Genomic DNA, 20,066 nt, shown 5'->3' with positions numbered 1-20,066 from the left:
GCACTGAACCTTGGCACCAAGGGTTTTTTTTTTATTGCGCCATACAAGGGGGGAAATACCATTACGTATGTGCGTAACTTGCATTGCTACTCGTCTAGTACTAACATGAGTCCAGGTACCAGACGGGTCAGGGGATTTCCCTGATGTGGCAATGGCTGTGTCTGCAAACCTCGTACTCAGTGCATCTATACTTCGGTGTTATGCAGTGAACTGTTTAATTTCAAACGAGGTTGGACATGTTTGCGTTGCAGGTTTATGGCCGTGACCTCATTGGGAAGTTACGAAATAACATCAAAATTGTTTTTTTCTTTTTATATTTTCTCACCACCAAAATCTGAAGGGGGGGGGGGGGGTTAGGGGGTTGGTGGTGGTGGGATTGATCCAATGCCCCTTTCCAAGGGGGGAGGCCGGGGGCAAGCGCCCCCTCCCCCCCCCCCCCCCCTCCCCCCCCCCCACCCACCACCTTCGCGTGCCCCCCCTGAAGATTCAAAAGTGGTCGTCTGCTTTTCTGCTAATAGAATATCAGAATAGCAGAATTAATGTGGTTCTTTTTGTAAAATGAATATTTCTTCTTTCCTATGTTTTCTGCTACCTGGTCTGAAAAGCAGATTGAACGTTTTGCCAAAATACATTTTATAAGCCAGGAAACATATCGTCTGTCCATACTCATTCTTTGAAGTTGGGTTTCATTTTTTTTGAAACACCCTGTAGATAACCAGTGCTGTAAGCGTGTTGCTTGTGAATAATCACTGTACCCCATCACATTTGCTCCTGTCCCAAGTTAAATCACAACTTATTGGAATGAACTGTGGCTCATTTGAGTTTCATCCCAATTTGTTTTTCCAACTGCACGTGTCCTGACAATAACAAAGTTAGGCCTTTTCACTTTCGAATGAGAGACAAAAAATAAAATCCACCGACATTTAGTTATTGAAGTGTTTACAAAATTGGAACTATTTGCTGCCCGATAATACTGCAACTCGCAGGGTCGTTTCATTAAATGTGGGCAAGTTAGGGCCCTTTTCAGAGATGTGCAGACACCCATTGGGGGAAAAAATAGGGTTTTTTTCGTTGAAATAAAAAAGAAATACAACTTGAGAATTCTTTGCGAGAATTTTTTTTTAAGAGCACAGGGCAGGCATCTTTTAATAAATAATAAGACTATTGACTTCTTATTCGTTCTACATAGTGTACGCAATTTAACTGGAGCGCGCCATTTAATACTGCTTTTTAAAACGGTATAAAGACCTGCAAAAACGAACAAGCAAATTCATTTGCTACAGGATACTTTATTCCTTTAAATTTCGTTCGGAAAAGAAAATCGCAATTTTGAAAAAGCACGCATATACCAACTTTATAACATCATAGGCCTATTGTGTTTAACTTAACAAAAAAATTACTTTGTATCAACAACTCCAACTCCCCTAGCTTCCCTGGTCTGCTTATTTTTTTTTGGGGGGGTGTCTACCTTTTAGAGAACGGTCTATTGGGCAGCCTTGGATTACAAAAGCAGTAATTTTATACCACAAGGATGCTTCATGAGCTGATTTAAATTCCCTGCACAAGCGGCAATACACAAAATTACATTAATATAACCAAAACAAAACAAAAGTCAGAAAAGGAAAACACAAAGAGCAAATCATTTTTTTTCCGGATGTTTCTTCAAGTGGTTCTATTTCTGGTGACCAATAATCTTACAAACGTTTATCTTTAAACTTTCATATCTGTTTTTAACTCAATGCATTAATACCCTCACACAATTATTATACAGAAGCATAACCACACCAATTGATCAGAAATTATAATAAGACTTTTTCGAAACAAGTTATTAAAACAGCAACCCCAAACCCCATAAAACAAGCTTCCTTATGATGCATGTTTTGGCCTATTATGCCTGACAAAGGCCCGGCATAGTTAAAAAGAATAACACCACCAAAATCTCTGAATTATCATTTCATACAAATTGATACAATTATTGTGGGGAAAAAATGATCTGACGAAACGTGTCTCCATCGCAATTATTGTCAGTTTGATTGAAGCAGTGACCATATAGTGCCACGTTAAAACACACACAACTAATTTTAAGATAATTTTTTTGACGACTGAGTAAAATGCGGCTAAACGCACATATCTAAAAGCTCCAACAAAAGCAAAGTCTACAAAACAAAGGCATGGCCAAAGAACTATGGCGTTAAAAATATAATATACTGTGTAGATATAGATATACTTGACTTTATCACTCATATAATGCAGTTATAATATAAACAAAGTATACGTAAATCTGATCTGTTTCATGCAAATCGCAATTATTAGAGTGATGCTATATTCCTATTGCATTCACTATTAAAGAGAATGTACAACATTTGCTTTTGCTGCAATGTTCAGAAATAACTCGATTTGGAGGATTAGTATGTTATAGCAAATATTGTTTAAATGACCTTTTTCACGTTTTGGGCTTGTAGATGCTGGAAAAACCAAGAAAACCAATCATGTTCTTGTAGTCTGGTTCCCTGACTCCACTTAAGATGAAACGAAGCAATTTATAGACTTTGGGGAATTGTATTAGGTCAAAGAATCAGTCTAGCAGACTTGTACCCCTTCACAGGTGTGTAATCAATTGCAAAAAATGCGGAATAACTAATTATGAAAAGTTTGGAGCAGTTTTTGAAAACAGTCAGTTTTCTCCAACTCTGGTCGACCGACCAGGCCGACCAGCGAATAATGTCATTTTTTCTTGAAAATGTCAGCACACCAGGAGCCATGAGTTTAGTGGTAATGGTATTTCGTGATAATTTGATCATTTCGTTTTGTGATGTTTGCAAATGTTGTATCTTCCCTTTAAGAAGGGAATGGCATTTTTAGAAACATACAAAGTCTGAACAAATTTCAATTTACACAATAAGTCTTGATTAACTTTCACTCAGACAGAATGCATTTAACACTCCTAATCTTAAAGCTAATTGCTATTGTTTCAAAATCCACCCCCACCCCCCACTTTTACATTTGGGTACTTAAATCGTTAGAGACTAGCTAGGCTATGAACATATTCTGGTATGTAAACGAATAAAAGAATATAATTTCCCAAGAGTGTAGGCAGTTGATAATTCGACCAGCACTGGTCGAATTATCAACCCATTTTGCCCAACTTTTTTACAGCGTATAGATGGCTCATAATTATTAGGGGCAACTGCAAGGGTGAAGTTCTAATTTTACAAATCTAATTGAACGGTCCTCATCATTAAAGGGAAATACATATTGATATATAGTTTTCGTTTTATTTAATTGTTAAAACACATTTTTCATTTGGTTAATTTCATAAAATACATAATAGTCTTTAAATCCTACAAAGGGAAATGTTGGTTCTTATGTGTTGGGGAACAAAAGATTCACATTGAGGAAGCCCCGCACTCACGGACTGCAAATCAAACCCCATGGTTTTCAAGACAGGAGTTGACCCTGGATCACCCCCAAAAGAGGCGAAAACACTAGTTAAATTACGATTAAGTTGGATGTTTGTACACCAAATACTCTTGGAGAAAATTTGATACAAGCGCTACCATGGGCGTCGCCAGGATTTTTTCTAGAGGGGGGCAAAACATTTTTTTGCCAAAAAAATGCTTGTATTTCTCAACACATTCTCGATTTATCAGTTTTAGAGGGGGGCAGAGACATTTTGCCCCCCCCAACTCATTAAATTTACACCACTTTGTCTTCGCGCCTCTTTTTCTTTTTTTTTTTCCTTTTTTTCTTCCTTTTTTTTTTTTTTTTGCTTTTCCAGGGGGGGGGGGGGGCAAGTGCCCCCCCCCCTTGCCCCCCCCCCCCTCGCGACGCCCATGAGCGCTACGTATACGCAAATATGGCCGCGTTTCTCGGTGTGCAGTATTTAACATTTAACTCTTGCCTTTCAGCGAACCTTGGTCCGCACATTAACATTGCTAGATATATATCTCGGTTTTAGGAACCTTGAGTTGTAATGAAACATTCCCAGTAAATTATAAATAAAGGGAAGTATATAACCACACCCTTGATAGTTTTGACCAATCTATATCCTTAACAGTATTGTCATGTCTTAAAATGTCGAGCTGCTCAGATGTAAACCGTTACAATTCCAATATATCTAAGAACCTCATTCACTAAGCACTCACTCAGTTTCAAATATTATCATTGTCGGCACTATTTACAAAAATCGCAGAATAAACTTTTAAATTCAAGATCAAACCAAATGTTGTAAGACTTTTTTTCCCATTTATCACTGTCTTTTGCATGATCGTATTGTATTTTTTTTTAGTGGTGATTAAATTTAGGCTTGTGTGCAATCGTTAAAAACTCTACTTCTGAACGAGTTTATAAAAGTTTACAATAGTACAATTTTTATGTCATATATCCTTCAAGGAGTAAAAGTTAATAGGAAAATATAAAACTAAATTGCCCAAAGCACCTAAAATTACCGGCTCTCAGTTCAAATGCAGTTCCTTTGTAAATAGTTAAAGTTAATGCTACACGAATTTTACCAGACATTTTTATTCCTTTTGTTGTTATGCGAGACATAATTATCTCATACAATCATGAAAGCAGATAAGGGAGCAGACCAGTAAATATATTTCCATGGACCTCAGAGATAATTACGCGAACTTCCCCAAATTATTCAAAATAGTTACAACTCTTTGAGACACACATCAAATTAAAGCTTTTTTTCATCATCTTTCATTTTCCGTTCAATTTTTATGGGTTATCTAATGATTTTTAGGAGAAAATTCCATCCAATGATCATCACCCCTAAAAGCATGCTTGAAGCCCATCGCCATTTTGAAAACAGATGCCTAGGTTTCATTGCAAAATAGCGCCATTTTAGGGCCTAATTTCATCCACATTTCATATATACGAGCTCGCAGTTCTCTGCACGGCTTCCACGGCCTTCTTTTTTGACAAATCCGCAAGTTCACGGCCCTCATAGATCAAAGTGCTCTAATACCTGAGAATTTGATGGCATACAAATCGCAATTGGGCCGGTGTAGGAAATTTCAGGCCTATTTACTGGTCTGCACCCAATAACTTGCTTCATATTCAAAGAATTAATTGACATATTAAAGTTAACTTGTCAACCATAAACATACACACTTCAAAAGGGCTACCTAACAGATACTCAAAAGCTTTCGGAATAATCTAAACATGCAGTAAATAGGTGAACGGTAGACCTTAAATTAAATTTTAATAATAACCTGTCAAAACTCTAATCCATCAAATTTAATTTACCGTTAATATTCTACGAATCTTGAACACATTATGACAGTTACACAAGGAATTGCTTCAAAGGTAAATAGTAATATTGAAGAGCTGAGAAACCTGTCTGACCGTCGTCTGCTCCTCTGATTCCACACTATACTCATCCTGCTATGCAACCTGGCAAGAACCAAAAAACCGGCTATGTAAAGAGCTTGAACTGTTTATTTATGCCAGCTGATCAAATTGTTATTTGGGCAAACAAAATAGAAACATAACTTGAGGATAGAAATTTAGAACAATGTCCCAGGGTGTCCTTAATTCTTTATTTAAATCAAGAATAAAAAAGGATACGCCTTCTTGTTTTCAATGGAACATTTACAAGTTAACGTCATTTTCTCAATTAAGTTAATTTGCTTTGAAAATATGAATGACAAAAATAACTTACCTGGACTATAGGCTCATCACAATCGGTAGTTTGCCAAGTTGGTCTGATCGGACCATGCTGGGAACTGAGCTCCATCCATTTCCCCTGCAAATGCATTCGTACCTAAGAGACAGTGATTTGCCCCTCCGATCTCTGCCTTGCACTCAGGACACTTACTCTCCACAGTTGCCCCACCGCAGTCTCCAATGGCGTAAATATGTCCATTAGGACACTTAAAATAATGACCTTTAGCCAGACCCATGGCATCAACGATCATGACTCGCTCGTCATCCGATATACCAAGCCCGGTGCACTGATCTCTGAGTTTCTGCAGTGTCTCCTCGACACTTTTCATGCTGCTCTCCTCAAGAGGTTTACCGCTGAGAAGCAAGTCTTCAACGATCTCTACGCTCGCTTTGTTACTGGCTGAGGCCTGCATTCTTGCCTTGATGAGGAAGAAACTAAAGCACATGGAGAGGCGCTGTATCTCACGGCTGCAGTCGTCAAGTTCTTGCGTGCTGAGGTACATGCGAAGTTTCAGCAACCACGTCTCTAATTCCAAGAGGTTCTTCGTATGCACCTCTATCTCTGTGATGAATTGGCGAATATCACGCGCAGCCTCTTTGGCCTTCTTCTTGACTTTGTCCATGCCTTTAAGGAGTTTCAACCGATTTTCGATGGTTGTTAATTCAGCTAGACCCATTGGACGGCTAATTCGATCTGCGAAAGCGTCCAAGTCGACATCCGTCGCGACCGAAATCATGCCTCGGACTTGGATCTTTTTTGCATCAATTTCCTCCTTGGTACCAAATATACGCATCTTCACCCGCTCAATGTCTGCCAAAGTCTCATTGATTATATTACCGTAGCGAAGATTCCGTCTGATTGGTGTCTTGCATCTTGGACACGCCTTCAACTGAATTGACCTCTGCTCCTTATTTTCAATTTTCATCCACTGATCAAGACCTCCTACTTCAAACACGTGACCACAGTCTTCAAGTTGGACAAACCGGGCATCTGGCTCATCTTCAGTCCCAAACAGTATCTCTGTCACTTCATCTTTATGACATACACGACATTTGTCGGGGCAAGGCTCTCCACACAAGCCAATACATGGATGACCACACCCAAGCCTACTCGGACAAGGTCTGTTACACGGTGGTCTGTCACAAGGTTCGCTGCATTTTCTGCTGCACTGGTAATGAGGGCATCGCCATGCACAAGGCTCCTGACAGAGGGCACATGGATCCCCACAGCGATTTGGACACTTGCTGTGGACACAACGGTTCTTACACTTCTCAGCGCAAGGAGGACACTCACGCGTACACAACGCAGTACACTGATGACTACAAACTAAGGTGCGGTTGCACTTCTGCTGGCACTGTATATGCAGCCGGCCTCTCTTACAGGCCCCACAGGAACCTTGACACTGATGAGAACATTCCAACTCAACTCCACACTTCTTTGGACATTTCTCTGGGCCGTCACTGCACTTGACCTGCACAGCGTGTCCACAAGGCCAGTCACTGCGAAAGGCTGTTTCCAGACAGATTTCAGTACAGGGCTCCTCCCCACATTTTCGACGACACCTGTGACCACAGGGGAGCTTTTTCATGCACTGCTCCAAACATGTGGCTGAGTCTGGATTCTGGTAGCATGGGATTTTCTTTTGATGCCCGCATGGCAGAGTCTTGTCAACTTTTTCTTTGCACCTGTCGCATTTTTGAAAGCAGAGCAGTTTACACCTGTGCCCGCAACGGAGGACCTTCTCACACTTCTTCAGACACTTGTACTCTTTATGCTCAGAGTCAGTTGGATGACAAAGCATGCCGCAGCTGTGGCCACAATCGAGTCTGAACTCGCAGGCTAAGCTGCACCCGCCTTCGGGTACCCGGAGGAAATCTTGCCCAGTGCTGACCCTTGTGATAGTTTTGGGATGATTATGGCAAACCAAACTCAAATATCGCCCCAACAAACCTCTCCCGCTCATCTCTTGTACAATGTTCCTCCACAGTGTATTTCCTTGCGCCAAACCTTGGAAATTCCCAATGCAAAAGAAGCCATGTCGTGCCCTGGACAGCGCCACACACATTCGATTTGACACCTTCAAGAACCCAATGTTGCCTTCTTGATTACTACGGACCAGTGACAACATGATGATGTCATTTTCCTCCCCTTGGAAATTGTCCACAGCGCAAATGCGAACACCGTTGAAAACAGACTTGGGCATGCGTCGTTTAAAAATGAAGAGCTGACCGACGTAAGTTGTGAGGATTGTGATCTGTTTCGGCTGATACTGACCTTGCTGTATCAGATACTTGCACAGTGCCACCAGGACCTCTGCCTCGTGCATATTGGACTTGCTACGTGAATCATCAACCTCTTCCTCCATAATATCATGATCGAGGAAGAATATATCTGAACTGATTCCGGCTATCTTCGGATAAGACTGGACACTCTCGTGGTCCTTCAAGTCTTGATAGAAGTGGTTCCTCATGATTGTTGAAATCTCTGGACGCATGCGATGTTGCTGGACCAGGGACTGACACGGTACACCATTGTTTATCATCCGTTCAAAGAGAGAAATTTCAAGATTGTACTCTTTAGCTAGGCGATAGACAGTGGGATTTGGTCTCAGTTGTTGGTGATCGCCAATGAGGATAAGATGCTGACACTCGGCACTCAATGTGGTAATGATGTGAGATTCCATAACCTCTGCTGCCTCCTCAACAACCACAATTTTAGGACCCACACGTTGCAGTACATTGCGATGCTTCGCAGCACCTGTTGTTGTCATACCGATCACGCTAGCACGACGCAGTATGGAAAGATCCTCCTCAACACGAACCTCCTTCAGTTCCTGTGATAGGGCCTCGTACTTTTCTTGCACGATCTCCATTCGTCTCCGTTCATTCTTGCTATACTCGCTGACCCAGTAACGGTACAGCTTCCAACGACTGTTGATGTCTCCAATTGCCCAAACGTTCTTCACTCTCCCAGCGTCTCTTTCTGTCATTTTCTCAGATTTTCTAAGGTTGTGCAAGAGCATTTTTCTCATTCGCTTCTTTTGATGTGATTGCATCTGCCATCCCTCTTGTTCAGGCTGTGCTGCACCCAAACTGTCGATATCCAAGACAAGGTGGTTTTCTTGAGGATCTTCATCAAAGAGAAACATGTCATCCTCCTTGTCATCAAGAATACGCTGCTCGGCTATCGCATCTGCCTCCTCAGCAACAGCAATCTCTTCATCTTCCTCCTGATCATCTTCTTCTGGCTCGTCATCTTGTCCCATGAATGCAGCGATACCAACTTCCTGGCCCGTTGCTACACGAAAGGTTCCTGAAAGTCCCAACCATTCAAGTATGTAAGATGTCGGCCTGTTATAGCCTGTATCACGAAAGATTACCGTGAGGGTTGCATAGTGTTCTTTTGTCATGAATGGCTGCAGAAAGTCCTCATTGATGATGCCCTTCATGCTTTTTTCGACTTTCCTCTGGGAGACCTCCATGCATTGACGCAGGGAGTACATTTCTCTCAAGATGTTGCTAGTTCGGATATGAACTGCGCGCTGAACATCCCGTTTACGCCGCTGTTCTCTCTTCAGAAAGTTAAGGTTTTTGTCCTTCATATCCTCGCTGTTGCTCCTGCCACCGACACGAACAATGTTCTGATTGAAATTCATGATCCCCTCGAGGAATTGATCTAGGGCGTGGTTGGTGTAACAAACCACCAAGATGGGGTTTGGTTCGTCATCTTCATTCCACACTTCTCTATTGTGAAGGAGAGCTTGCACAATCTTCAGACCTATGTAGGTTTTGCCTGTACCTGGTGGTCCCTGTATGACGGCTAATTCTTGCGTCAGTGCAGCATGAACGGCTTTAAGCTGCGACTCGTCTAGATGCAAAGTTTCAGCTCGGGGCCAACTAGATGGAGTCAAGACTTGTACTGCGCTGGCCTTTGTGCTGAGCCTCCTAAGGCCACGTAGAACTTTACCCTCATCATCCTTGTCACTTTCTTCCTCTGTGCACGTCAGCGAAGACAGGTCATAGGTAGAAAACCTATTACGGCGAAGATACTGAGGGGGCTTCACATCACTTGAGACCTCGATGATGTAACGCTGTAGGGGTAGACTATTGTCTCTGACTTCCTGCAGGCCTTGCAAAACATGACGGTAGGCCTCGAAGTAAGCGGACGACTCTGCCATTATAAAACAATCCGAGGAGTCTATTTCTGAGACGCGTGCCATATCCTGAAACCGCAAATCCACTAATCCTTCCTCCAGCTCCTCTGGCTTTCGGTTCGCAACAGTTGCAAATATAACTGACTGGAAGTTGTCCTTGGACAAACAAACCAGGGATCCAAAAGTGAGTCGCTTTGTTGCTTGCCATCTAACCTTCCTGAGCTTGGAGATGTCGAAGCTCACGCGGTGTGTGATCCCTTCATTGGTGCAGATGGGAAAATGCACCCCAACACCATGGTAGATGCGAATATCGTTCAATTTGCGCTTCATGTTGGTTTGTGCAAGGGACACGTGATACTCTGCGATGCCAAGTTTCAATGGTTCCAAGAAATCTTGTCTCAGAAGGCGGAAGTGGACATCGAGGTAATGGTTGAGGTCTCGATACCTCCCATGCACCACATTGGGTCTAAGGTAATTGTCAGCATTCGTGGTGATTTCAGCAACATCCGGGAATATGGGAATTTCTCTGAAGTCGTTTGGTGGTGGTGCTTCCTGGTCCGTTCTCTGTCGCTGGCTTCTGTGCGCCTTTTCTTTTTCTCTCTGCTGACAGCAAAGAAGCAGCTGGCTCAATAGAACCTTGGTTTCACTCTCCAGTGGGTAACCCTTTGTCTCTAAAGTCCTAGCAACAACGTCAATGAGCGTGAGGACAACGTGGACATCCTTCATGGTGTGCTGGACTTTCTGGATGAGCGTCTGCATCAGCTTCAAGATTGAGCCAATCAGATCAGGGACCTTCCTCAAATACCTGTCGTCAAACTCGGTCATCATGCTGTTGATGTGCTGACTAAGATTCCTGCTGAGGAAGTCTGTGTCGACGATCGCATTCAAGACCCGGACCACAGACTGAGGGGAGTCTTCGCAGTCACAGACCCTGTCCATGACTTGAATGAGAAGCACCATCATGTCGCGCCTGATCTCACGCTCACGCAGCAGACTCTCCAAACCTTTCCCAAAGGAGGTAAGTTCTTGGACTACCTCAGCAGGGCACTTCTCCTCATCCAGCAAAGACTGTAACATTTTGTACCCAGGCTGCCTGATGGGGCGTTCCCTCTGGGTGCTGGGCCTTGCTCCTTGACCATCTTGAAAACCTTCTTGGTCTCTGCGATCTTGGTGATTTGGACCAACATTTCTATGAAACAAAATAAAGTTCAGAAAAAAGTTAGTCTGACTGTTGAACAGTATGAAAGTCAAAATCTAATGTTTCTCGATAACACACTGACCTGAAGTGACCACGTCCTTGACCACGCCCTTGTCCTCGTCCTTGACCACGCCCCCGGCCATATCCACCACCACGCCCCTGGCCACGCTGATTGCCAAATCTTCCTGGATTTCCTTGATCCCTTGGGTGGTCGTTTTCCTGCCGACGTCTCCCATCCGCTGCTCCTGCCCTGTTGGCACCATGCCCTCTCACTCGAAATGGATTTGCATCCATTGCAGAATCTGCAGTCAAAAGAATGCAATTTTTGCAATTAAGCAAAGTGTTGTTGTGCATGGTATTCTAAAGACGAGTTCAATATGGGTTTTTGGTTTGTAATCTGACCTCACACGTACAAATGTGATACAAACAGACCGATTCATAAAGCCTTTTATGCATGGACTAATCACAGCTGTGATTAAACAAGTAAAGTAAATAAAGGGAAATAAGAGAGATTGTATGGTGATGATGGAGAAGACGATAAGGAATCAGAAAATGCATAATTAGGAATGACGATAGTAATTTGTTAATAGAAGTTTTCGCCGACTGCATTTATACAAATCATAGTATCCACGAATAGTTTTTTCCTTCCTCGCAATTTCCAATATATAGGGTGTCCCCAAAATAACCAAACTATCAGTGCTCTCTTTTTTTTTCAGCTTAAAAAAAAAAAAGGTTTTCAAATATCTATATATTTAGAGTACAGTCCATTAGCTTTTCAACAACGAACAACTCTTTCCAATTGGGTAAATATTTATTGATTATGGCCAATTACAATCGCTGCTTTTTCATTTCGTCTACCACGAATGATATTTGCATTTAAGAAGGCTGCCAAGTAGAGGCCAGAGACAGAGCAGCACGTTAAACATCTAAGAAGTTACCAGGCAGACTTTGTCAGGACTGCTATTAGTTCTAAAAGGATAAATGAACATTGTTGGAAAAAGATGAAAAATAAATTAAAAAGAACCAAATAAAGAAAGAAAGATTGACACATTAAAGAAAGTAAAACTATCCTCATCCCAAATCCATTACATTCCTAACAAATGATAATTGCATGAGACCGTGGACAGATTGAAATATCTGCACTAATTTGGAATTTGCCATGACTCAAAAAATATTTAACCAATTGGACTTTTTGAAAATGTTTGAATTGTTGAAAAGCTTATGAACTTAATTATCTAAATATGTATTGATATTGGTATGTTTTTTTTAAAGCTGTGAAAAGAGGGCGCTTTGAGGGTTCGGTTTTTGGTCACCCAGATTGAGTAGGAAAAAAGTCATAGGGGATGCATGTGAATTGATTCGTTTTGCTGAAAGAACACTTACCTTTTTTTGTGATCCGTGGACAGTACTTTAAAACGGTGTTTGTGTTCAAAATTTCGTAACTTGAAAAGTGCATGAGTGATCTGAATGATTCTTGTACTAAAAGAAAGCTTAACAACTGGGCTTTCATATCCCAGATTTTGAAAGTGCTACAGGTAAAACTTCATTCAAAAAGGTACTAGTGTTCCTGCCATTTGGGTTGCCCTTTTTTTTTTACTCACTCTGTACAAGTTAAAAATGTATGCACACAAATTCAATTGTTTGAATTACAGACCTCCTGTAATCACGAAGGAATGTCAGCAATCCTGCATAATGGACCGATCCAGTAAGCACCGCCCCATGGTGTTGTGACCGATCACAGCCGCGATTTATGTCCGACGTGCGTGCACAAAAGTCCGACATGCGTGCACAAAAGTACGACATGCGTGTACGCGCGTATGATGCGCGCGGCAAGAAAATGCAGTGTGGCATTGGGGAGGAACACGTGTTAATTTGCCCACGTGCGCAGTGGGAGGGTCTTACTGGATCGGTCCATTGACCTAGCGTCGTTTGCGAGTTGGCCACGCCCCTTAAACAACCCTATGAAGTTTTTGTACACTAATTTTTGTTTGTCTCAGATTTTACGCGTTTCGCGTCCATTTGTGTAGCATGCATAGATATAGAATATTCTATATCTATGGTATCATGTAATTGGACAATATTTCACAAGCTGCGTTGACGCGATTTTTAACGCGCTTCTACCGCGATAGGTCAATTATTGAAAGACATTGACCCAGTCATCATAAAGTGCGTAGTTTCATGCGTTGAAAAAATAACGCAGAGCTAACTACGACCTTTAAAACATACGACCTTTAAAACATGAAGAAGGGAATAGAAAGCTAGACTTAAATCACTGTGCATTACATGAACAGTGTAGTACACGACAAAGACATTTGGGAATTTATAAAACTCCGGCTTCGTCTGCAGGACTAGCGTCAACTCTTGCTGCGCCTGCAATATCATTCGAAAGCCTCCAATTATAAACTAGTGGAAGTTCTCTAACCTTAAAGGGAAAATACAACATTTGCAAACATCAAAAAATAAAACTACCAAATCATTTTGAAATACCTTGCTGGACTGTTAGTGAATGACAGTGTAAAGCATCCTGTAAAATCATGGCACCTGGTATACTGTCATTTTTAAGAAAAGTGGTATTTTTGTATCAATTTCCAACGCTGGCCGGCCGACCAGCGTTGGAAAAAACTGGCTTTTTTTCTAATACTGGCCCCAATTGACCATCGCACTTGTTTGCAATCGATTACACACCTATGAACGGGTACAAGCCAGCTAGACTGGTTCCCTGACCTTACAATTCCCCAATGTATGTAAACTGGTCTGTTTCTTCTTATATGGAGTCAGGGAACCAGACTACAGGAAAATGATTGTTTTTCTTGGTTTTTATAGCATTTTCGAACCCAAAACCTCAAAAAAGTCAGTGTAACTATATTTGCTATATATTTCCGACCCCCCAATTCCATCCATTTCTGAAAATTACAGCAAAAGCAAATGATGTATTATATTCCCTTTAAGTCTCGTATTACAGGATTTGATATTTCTGAATTACAAAATGTACACAATTAAAAAAGAATTCCCCATGCCAGGCCTTTAAAACAACCTGAAGCCGAGTTCTAATAAGAGCGAAGGTTTGGAAAACACCTGCACAAATACTTGAACTTTGGACAAGGGCGTGGGTTGAGCGGAGCTCGTTTGAAGGGTACAGTAATAATTGTGAACACTCACGGTGATCAACTCTGAAAATGGATAGGAATTAATTTTTAACATCAGGTTAACTCAGGTCATTTTTTTGGGGGGGGGGGGAGGCTCGATGTGCTTCCTTTACGTTACGGCAGAAATTCATATCAGCTGTGTTTAAAGGTAGACACATCATTTGTCATTTGTGCATTTTTTTTCGTTTGTAGCAACAAACGTGCTCAAAATCTAAAGAAGGGTAATTAACAACTAACCTGATGAAGTTTTAGCTCAGTTAATGCTGTATATTCCGAGAAAACAATGTTCTAGAATCTCGATTTCAATTCAAAAGTTGCCGAGTCATGTTTTAAATTTCGCCCGAAATCAGCGTATGGGATGTCATTCTCATTCAGCCGATTGCAGTCATGTCACGCACTGAACCCGAGTACCCGACGAATTATAGCAACCGCCGCTCGCGCGTGTGCCTCGTGTCAACACTTCATGGCACCCGTTCATGGCTTCGCCAAATTGAAAACAAACTCCTAAACAGAAATTTCCAAAAATGCATCTTTAGACGCATCTTTGGAAACGACCTTCTTTTATTGTTTTCTTCAAATTGATAGTTAAGTGCTATTACTACCTTTAAAACATGTAAAAAGCTTTTCAACAATAATGTTGTCAGTAATTTTTTGGGTAGCTGCAAATGGTGTACTCTACAATAGTTAAACAAAACAAGTCAGGTGTGTTTACAAACACAAATGCCCCGCAACCGTGACTGTTCCCATGACATATAACACCACTCTTTTAACATCAACTTACATGTACCTTGGTCACATGGAACGTTCATTGACAGCATTAGTGTTTTCTGTAGGTTTATATGAATTAATCCCTATGATGATGATCTCAGAATAAATGCAAGATTTCTATTGTTTTAGCCACTGTGACCTTGACCCTTGAACTTGCGACCCCCAATGGGATAGGCTTCTTCGGATTACCAAGAACAATCCACAAACCAAATTTGAAGTTCACATGTAAAGTATTTCTCAAGTTATCGCACTGACAAAATTTCTTTTGTTTTAGCCACTGTGACCTTGACCTTGCGGCTCCATATGCAATAGGCTTCTTAGGATTGCCAAGGACGATCCACAAACCAAATTTGAAGTTCACATGTAAAGTATTTCTCAAGTTATCGCGCTGACAAAATTTCTTTTGTTTTAGCCACTGTGACCTTGACCCTTGACCTTTCGGCCCCAAATGCAATAGGCTTCTTAGAATTGCCAAGGACAATCCACAAACCAAATTTGAAGTTCATATGTAAAGTATTTCTCAAGTTATCGCGCTGACAAAATTTCTTTTGTTTTAGCCACTGTGACCTTGACCCTTGACCTTTCGGCCCCAAATGCAATAGGCTTCTTAGAATTGCCAAGGACAATACCCAAACCAAATTTGAAGTTCATATGTTAAGTATTTCTTAAGTTATTGCGCTGACAAAATGTCTTTTGTTTTAGCCACTGTGACCTTGACCCTTGACCTTTCGGCCCCAAATGCAAAAGGCTTCTTAGGATTGCAAAGGACAATACCCAAACCAAATTTGAAGTTTATTTGTTAAGTATTTCTTAAGTTATTGCGCTAACAAAGTTTCTGTTGTTTTAGCCACTGTGACCTTGACCCTTGACCTTTCGGCCCCAAATGCAATAGGCTTCTTAGGATTACCAAGAACAATACACAAACCAAATTTGAAGTTCATATGTTAAGTATTTCTCAAGTTATCACGCTGACAAGATTTATCCGGACTGCCACACACACACACACATCCACCGACCCACCCACGGAAGGACAAGGCGGAAACAGTATGCCCCTTCGGCTTCGGGTCGCGGGGCATAATAAAAACCATTAATTTAGATGTAATGTTATCAAATCCAGTACGAGTCGTAGGGATTCAATTTGGAGTCGGGAATTTCTACCAACATGAAACATTATAGAGAAGCCGATCAAACTGTATAATTATGTTATTAAGACAGGCTAACGAGTGCAGATGAAAAGTTTGTGATTATATACAAGCCCGAATTCTACCTCGCCATAAAGTGTTCTTTAAAAAAAAAGAACTATTAAAAAAATTGACCATTAACATTGGACCAGAAAATGGAGTTCACGAATAAAGACTGCACGATCAGTAGAAAGTCCTGGGTACAATTTGACCCGAAATTCGGATCACATTTCTCATACCTAGCACTTCTTTGGATCATCTTTCGGTTCAACTTGACCCAAAAAACATTGGCCTGAGTGTGATTTTGACCCACAAAGGTGTCATTTTGATCCTGAAAAATATTTGGTGAAATATGATCTGGATCCTGGTTCAATACTGACCCGGGGCTATTTAGACTGCAGAATGTTTGTCAATAATTTGTGACTACGGAATTCTGAACCCAGAATTCAATTTTCTGAACTATTTCCGCATATCAAACAAAGGGCAGATCCAGAACACAACTTCTTTTTTGGGGGAGGGGGGCCAAAAAACAATTGGCCCCCCCAAAAAAAAATGGTTAAAAAATAAATTACGGCAAGGCGTTCGGGACCGGTGAAGGGCCCCGAGAAATTGTTGAATTCTAGATGCTCTATGGTGCGATCTGAGGCAATTTCTGACAAATGTAACATTTTTTTGGAAGAAAAGATGGTGGTGTTCGCAGCGCCTGCCTTTATTGCGACGTCACTTAAAAAAAAAAAAAAAAAATGGGTTCGGTTTTTTCTTGGGGGGGGGGGGGGCATGGCCCCCGTTGCCCCCCCCCCCGATTCCCCTTGATGTCAACAAGGTCACGTTCAACGCCGGAGTGAGAAATTCCTTGAAATACTCCCATGCATTTAACTTACTGAGCATCTTAACATGAACGCTCATTCATTCATAACAGTTTTTCAATAATTTGACCTTAAAGTGACTCATCATCCAATCCGTACTATCAAGACAAACTGCGTTAGGGCAGTTAAATAGTGTCGGCCATACATTTTGGACAACTCAACAGGATGCATAATAAAAGTTTATCATCATTAAGTGGATTTTAATTCTGATAAACCTTACAATATATTTTAAAAAGAAATTATTCATCCAACCATTCTGGTTTATTTTTTTACTGTATTAGAAATCGGCTCGAAACACCATGGTGTCGGACGTACTCAAACTGAGTTTCGTGTACTTCTTAATAATTTTTTTTTCCGTTAGCTGAATTGTTAAACATTGTTAGAAATAAACAATATTTTAATAAAAATTAAAGGCTCCAAAATGATATGGTACATGTTTCATTTGTGGCATTAGGAATTTTTCTGTTGGAATTGAGGTTTGTAAATCCGTGGAATTGCCCGTTAGTAAAATAATTTTCACAAATTTACCATTAATTTAGCCTAAATAGGAATCCATGAAAAAAAGTACAAAAGATGGGAAGGTTATCAAAGTCTTGAGGATAAAATAGCGAAAAACAAAATAATTCTAAAGGCTTTTAGATGAACTTTTTTTTTACGAAGAGATCAACAATATTAGAATCCTATATATATCCTATATATAGTCCCACGCGCTTATCCGGACACGTGACACACCCCGGATGCGGCCAAGCCACTATACTGGTCATCTAAACACAAGTCTTATTCTATAGGCCTACCATATAATTCCTCTCGTTCAAATGCCATTTTTGCTGCTCTTCTATTTGGTAAAACAAATACGCAGGACCGCATTATACTTTTTCACTTGAATATTAACTACATCAGTGGCTATTTAACATAAGACTCTCAAAATTGATAAAAACAAAACACAAATGGAGTGTTCGATACTGCTGTCGAAATTCGTCTCCCCAAAGCACTTGAAAAACTAGTATTATAGGATCACAATTATTATACAAATAGAATAGACTTTAGATTGTCCTGTCTCAAAACAGCAGCTATGCCAGCATATGGAAATTGGAATCGTCCGACCAACGCCCTTGCTCATGTTGTAATAAACTACTGAATCAGACACTGATTAGTCGTCAATCGATCGCCATCGGTCCCTTACTGCATCATTGCATGCCCCAATATGAAACCGGCACCTGCACCTGCACCGTCGCAGCCCCAACTATGTGGACCAAACCCAGCTCTTCTATCACGACACAGCGTATAATAGCATCTATTTATAGAGAGGCTTTCAAAAAAAATGTTTCAGGCTAATGCAGTCTGGCTAGATTAGTGAGCAGCGTTCTTCCAATTTTTCTTTTTCGCACCACCAATTTTACAACCTTAACCTACCTTTATGTGACGCACGGTCCTCGGCTGCCCACTTTGCTAGGTAAACCGTTTGAAATATCCAATTGAACGAAACCTCCTCTCGGAAAACAGCACAAAATCTCACCGACGAGAATATTTCTCAGGAATTTGACTCATTTCGTTGCTGACACAACCGCCCATGGTCGCTGTGTAAGTCTGACTGTGCGTGCGTACTGACACTTAATACATGCACTGAACCTTTGCACCGGGGTTATTTTTTATTGCGCCATACAAGGGGGACAATCCCATTACGTATGTGCGTAACTTGCATTGCTACTCGTCTAGTACCAACATGAGACCAGGTACCAGACGGGTCAGGGGATTTCCCTGATGGTGCAATGGTTGCGTCTGTAAACCTCGTACTCAGTGGCATCAACTTCGGTGTCATGCAGTGAACTGTTTAATTTAAAACGAGGTTGGACATGTTTGCGTTGCAGGTTCATGGCCGTGACCTAATGCTCCACTCGACATGAGCTGTTATTGCGTACTTTCATGTTATTGCGTGCTGCGGGAAATTCCACGTATGTGAAATTCACACAGTTTTGTTTGCAATAGCTGAACAATGTTCAGGGGACAGCTCGTCATTGCAAAACCTTCCTTTTTAAGGCCGTGTAGCATAGGACTACGCATACAGCAGCAGATAGCTGGTAGATTTGCAATTAAGATGAATCGGGATACTTTCGGCCTATAATTGTACTAGTCATCTGCAATTCTGCATTATAGCTTACATTTAATATGTGACTCAACTATGATATGGCAGGGCAAATACAGAAAATGCTGTGAATTATCAGAGAGGCAACCCTCTCGAATTAAGAATTAACGTAATAGTCTGAGGTGCATTTGTAACCGTTACAAATGCACCTCAAACAAGTTGTGACAAGAGAGAAAACAAAACTGAGTTTAATTCGTGTGACTCATCAATACTTGGTATTCGATAGCAGAATTAAGTATAGGGTCAGCTAATTGCAGTTCTATATATATGAGGAAACTATACATGGCTTAAGCCCCCATACCCTACCAACCCTACCTATATATAACTCAGCATTTAAAAAAAAAAGAAATTCTAAAGAATTCATTAAGAATTTGACCACCATTTTATAGATTGATCGAGGTCCTCGACAAAACCTATAAAGACACCTAAACCCCGCTAAAACAGGCTAGGCATGTTCCTTAATGTAAAAACCAAAAAATGGAAGAAAAATACACATCATGAAAATTTGACAGTTCCCCTGTACGCCAGAGCGTGGGTTGAAAGCCTCGGATCATGTGACCACGGTGACACGGAAGTCTCGACTGCTTTCTGGGTGGTGGGGTGATGTATGTAATCCGGTGCAGTGTGAAATTTGGACCATTGGGTGTATTGCGCATGCCTGATTGAAAATGATAGGACAGTGACAGGTCACATGTGAGATTATCCGTCCGTATATGAAAGAGGCCAGATTTCACAGGGGTCCACATTTCATGTGACACCAGCAGAGTTGTTGAAGGCCCATCACTCGCATTTGGACCGCCCTGAAATCCGCAAGGAACTTAGTCTGCTTGTTCTTCAATATGGTATGGTACATATTTTCTTTTGGCAAATTTCGGTTACAACGACGTACAACTACAGACGGCCATTAATACTGATGTTCTATATTATAACGTATATT

General features: G+C 41.1%; 1 protein-coding gene across 1 annotated transcript; it reads right to left on the bottom strand.

Annotated features, from left to right (window-relative positions):
* Positions 1-4,287: 4,287 nt before the first annotated feature.
* Positions 4,288-18,663, bottom strand: LOC119739369 (NFX1-type zinc finger-containing protein 1-like). Its single transcript, XM_038214286.1, has 4 exons — positions 18,400-18,663; positions 11,108-11,327; positions 5,669-11,016; positions 4,288-5,400 (listed from the first exon to the last, which is right to left on the bottom strand). The coding sequence occupies exons 2-3, from the start codon at positions 11,317-11,319 to the stop codon at positions 5,685-5,687; spliced, it is 5,544 nt and encodes a 1,847-aa protein (XP_038070214.1). The 5' UTR covers positions 11,320-11,327; positions 18,400-18,663; the 3' UTR covers positions 4,288-5,400; positions 5,669-5,684.
* Between the last annotated feature and the right edge of the window lie 1,403 nt (positions 18,664-20,066).

This window comes from Patiria miniata, unplaced genomic scaffold, assembly GCF_015706575.1.
Source record: "Patiria miniata isolate m_02_andy unplaced genomic scaffold, ASM1570657v1 HiC_scaffold_30, whole genome shotgun sequence".
NCBI classification, from domain to species: domain Eukaryota; kingdom Metazoa; phylum Echinodermata; class Asteroidea; order Valvatida; family Asterinidae; genus Patiria; species Patiria miniata.
Note: the sequence above shows the minus strand (reverse complement) of the source record. Positions and strands in the feature narration are given on the sequence as shown.

Excerpts from the sequence above, each read along its gene's own strand:
- LOC119739369 (XM_038214286.1), bottom strand. The coding sequence starts at position 11,319 with ATGGATGCAAATCCATTTCGAGTGAGAGGGCATGGTGCCAACAGGGCA. Across the intron at positions 11,017-11,107 it reads CAAGGACGTGGTCACTTCAG|AAATGTTGGTCCAAATCACC; the intron begins GTCAGTGTGTTA and ends TTTGTTTCATAG.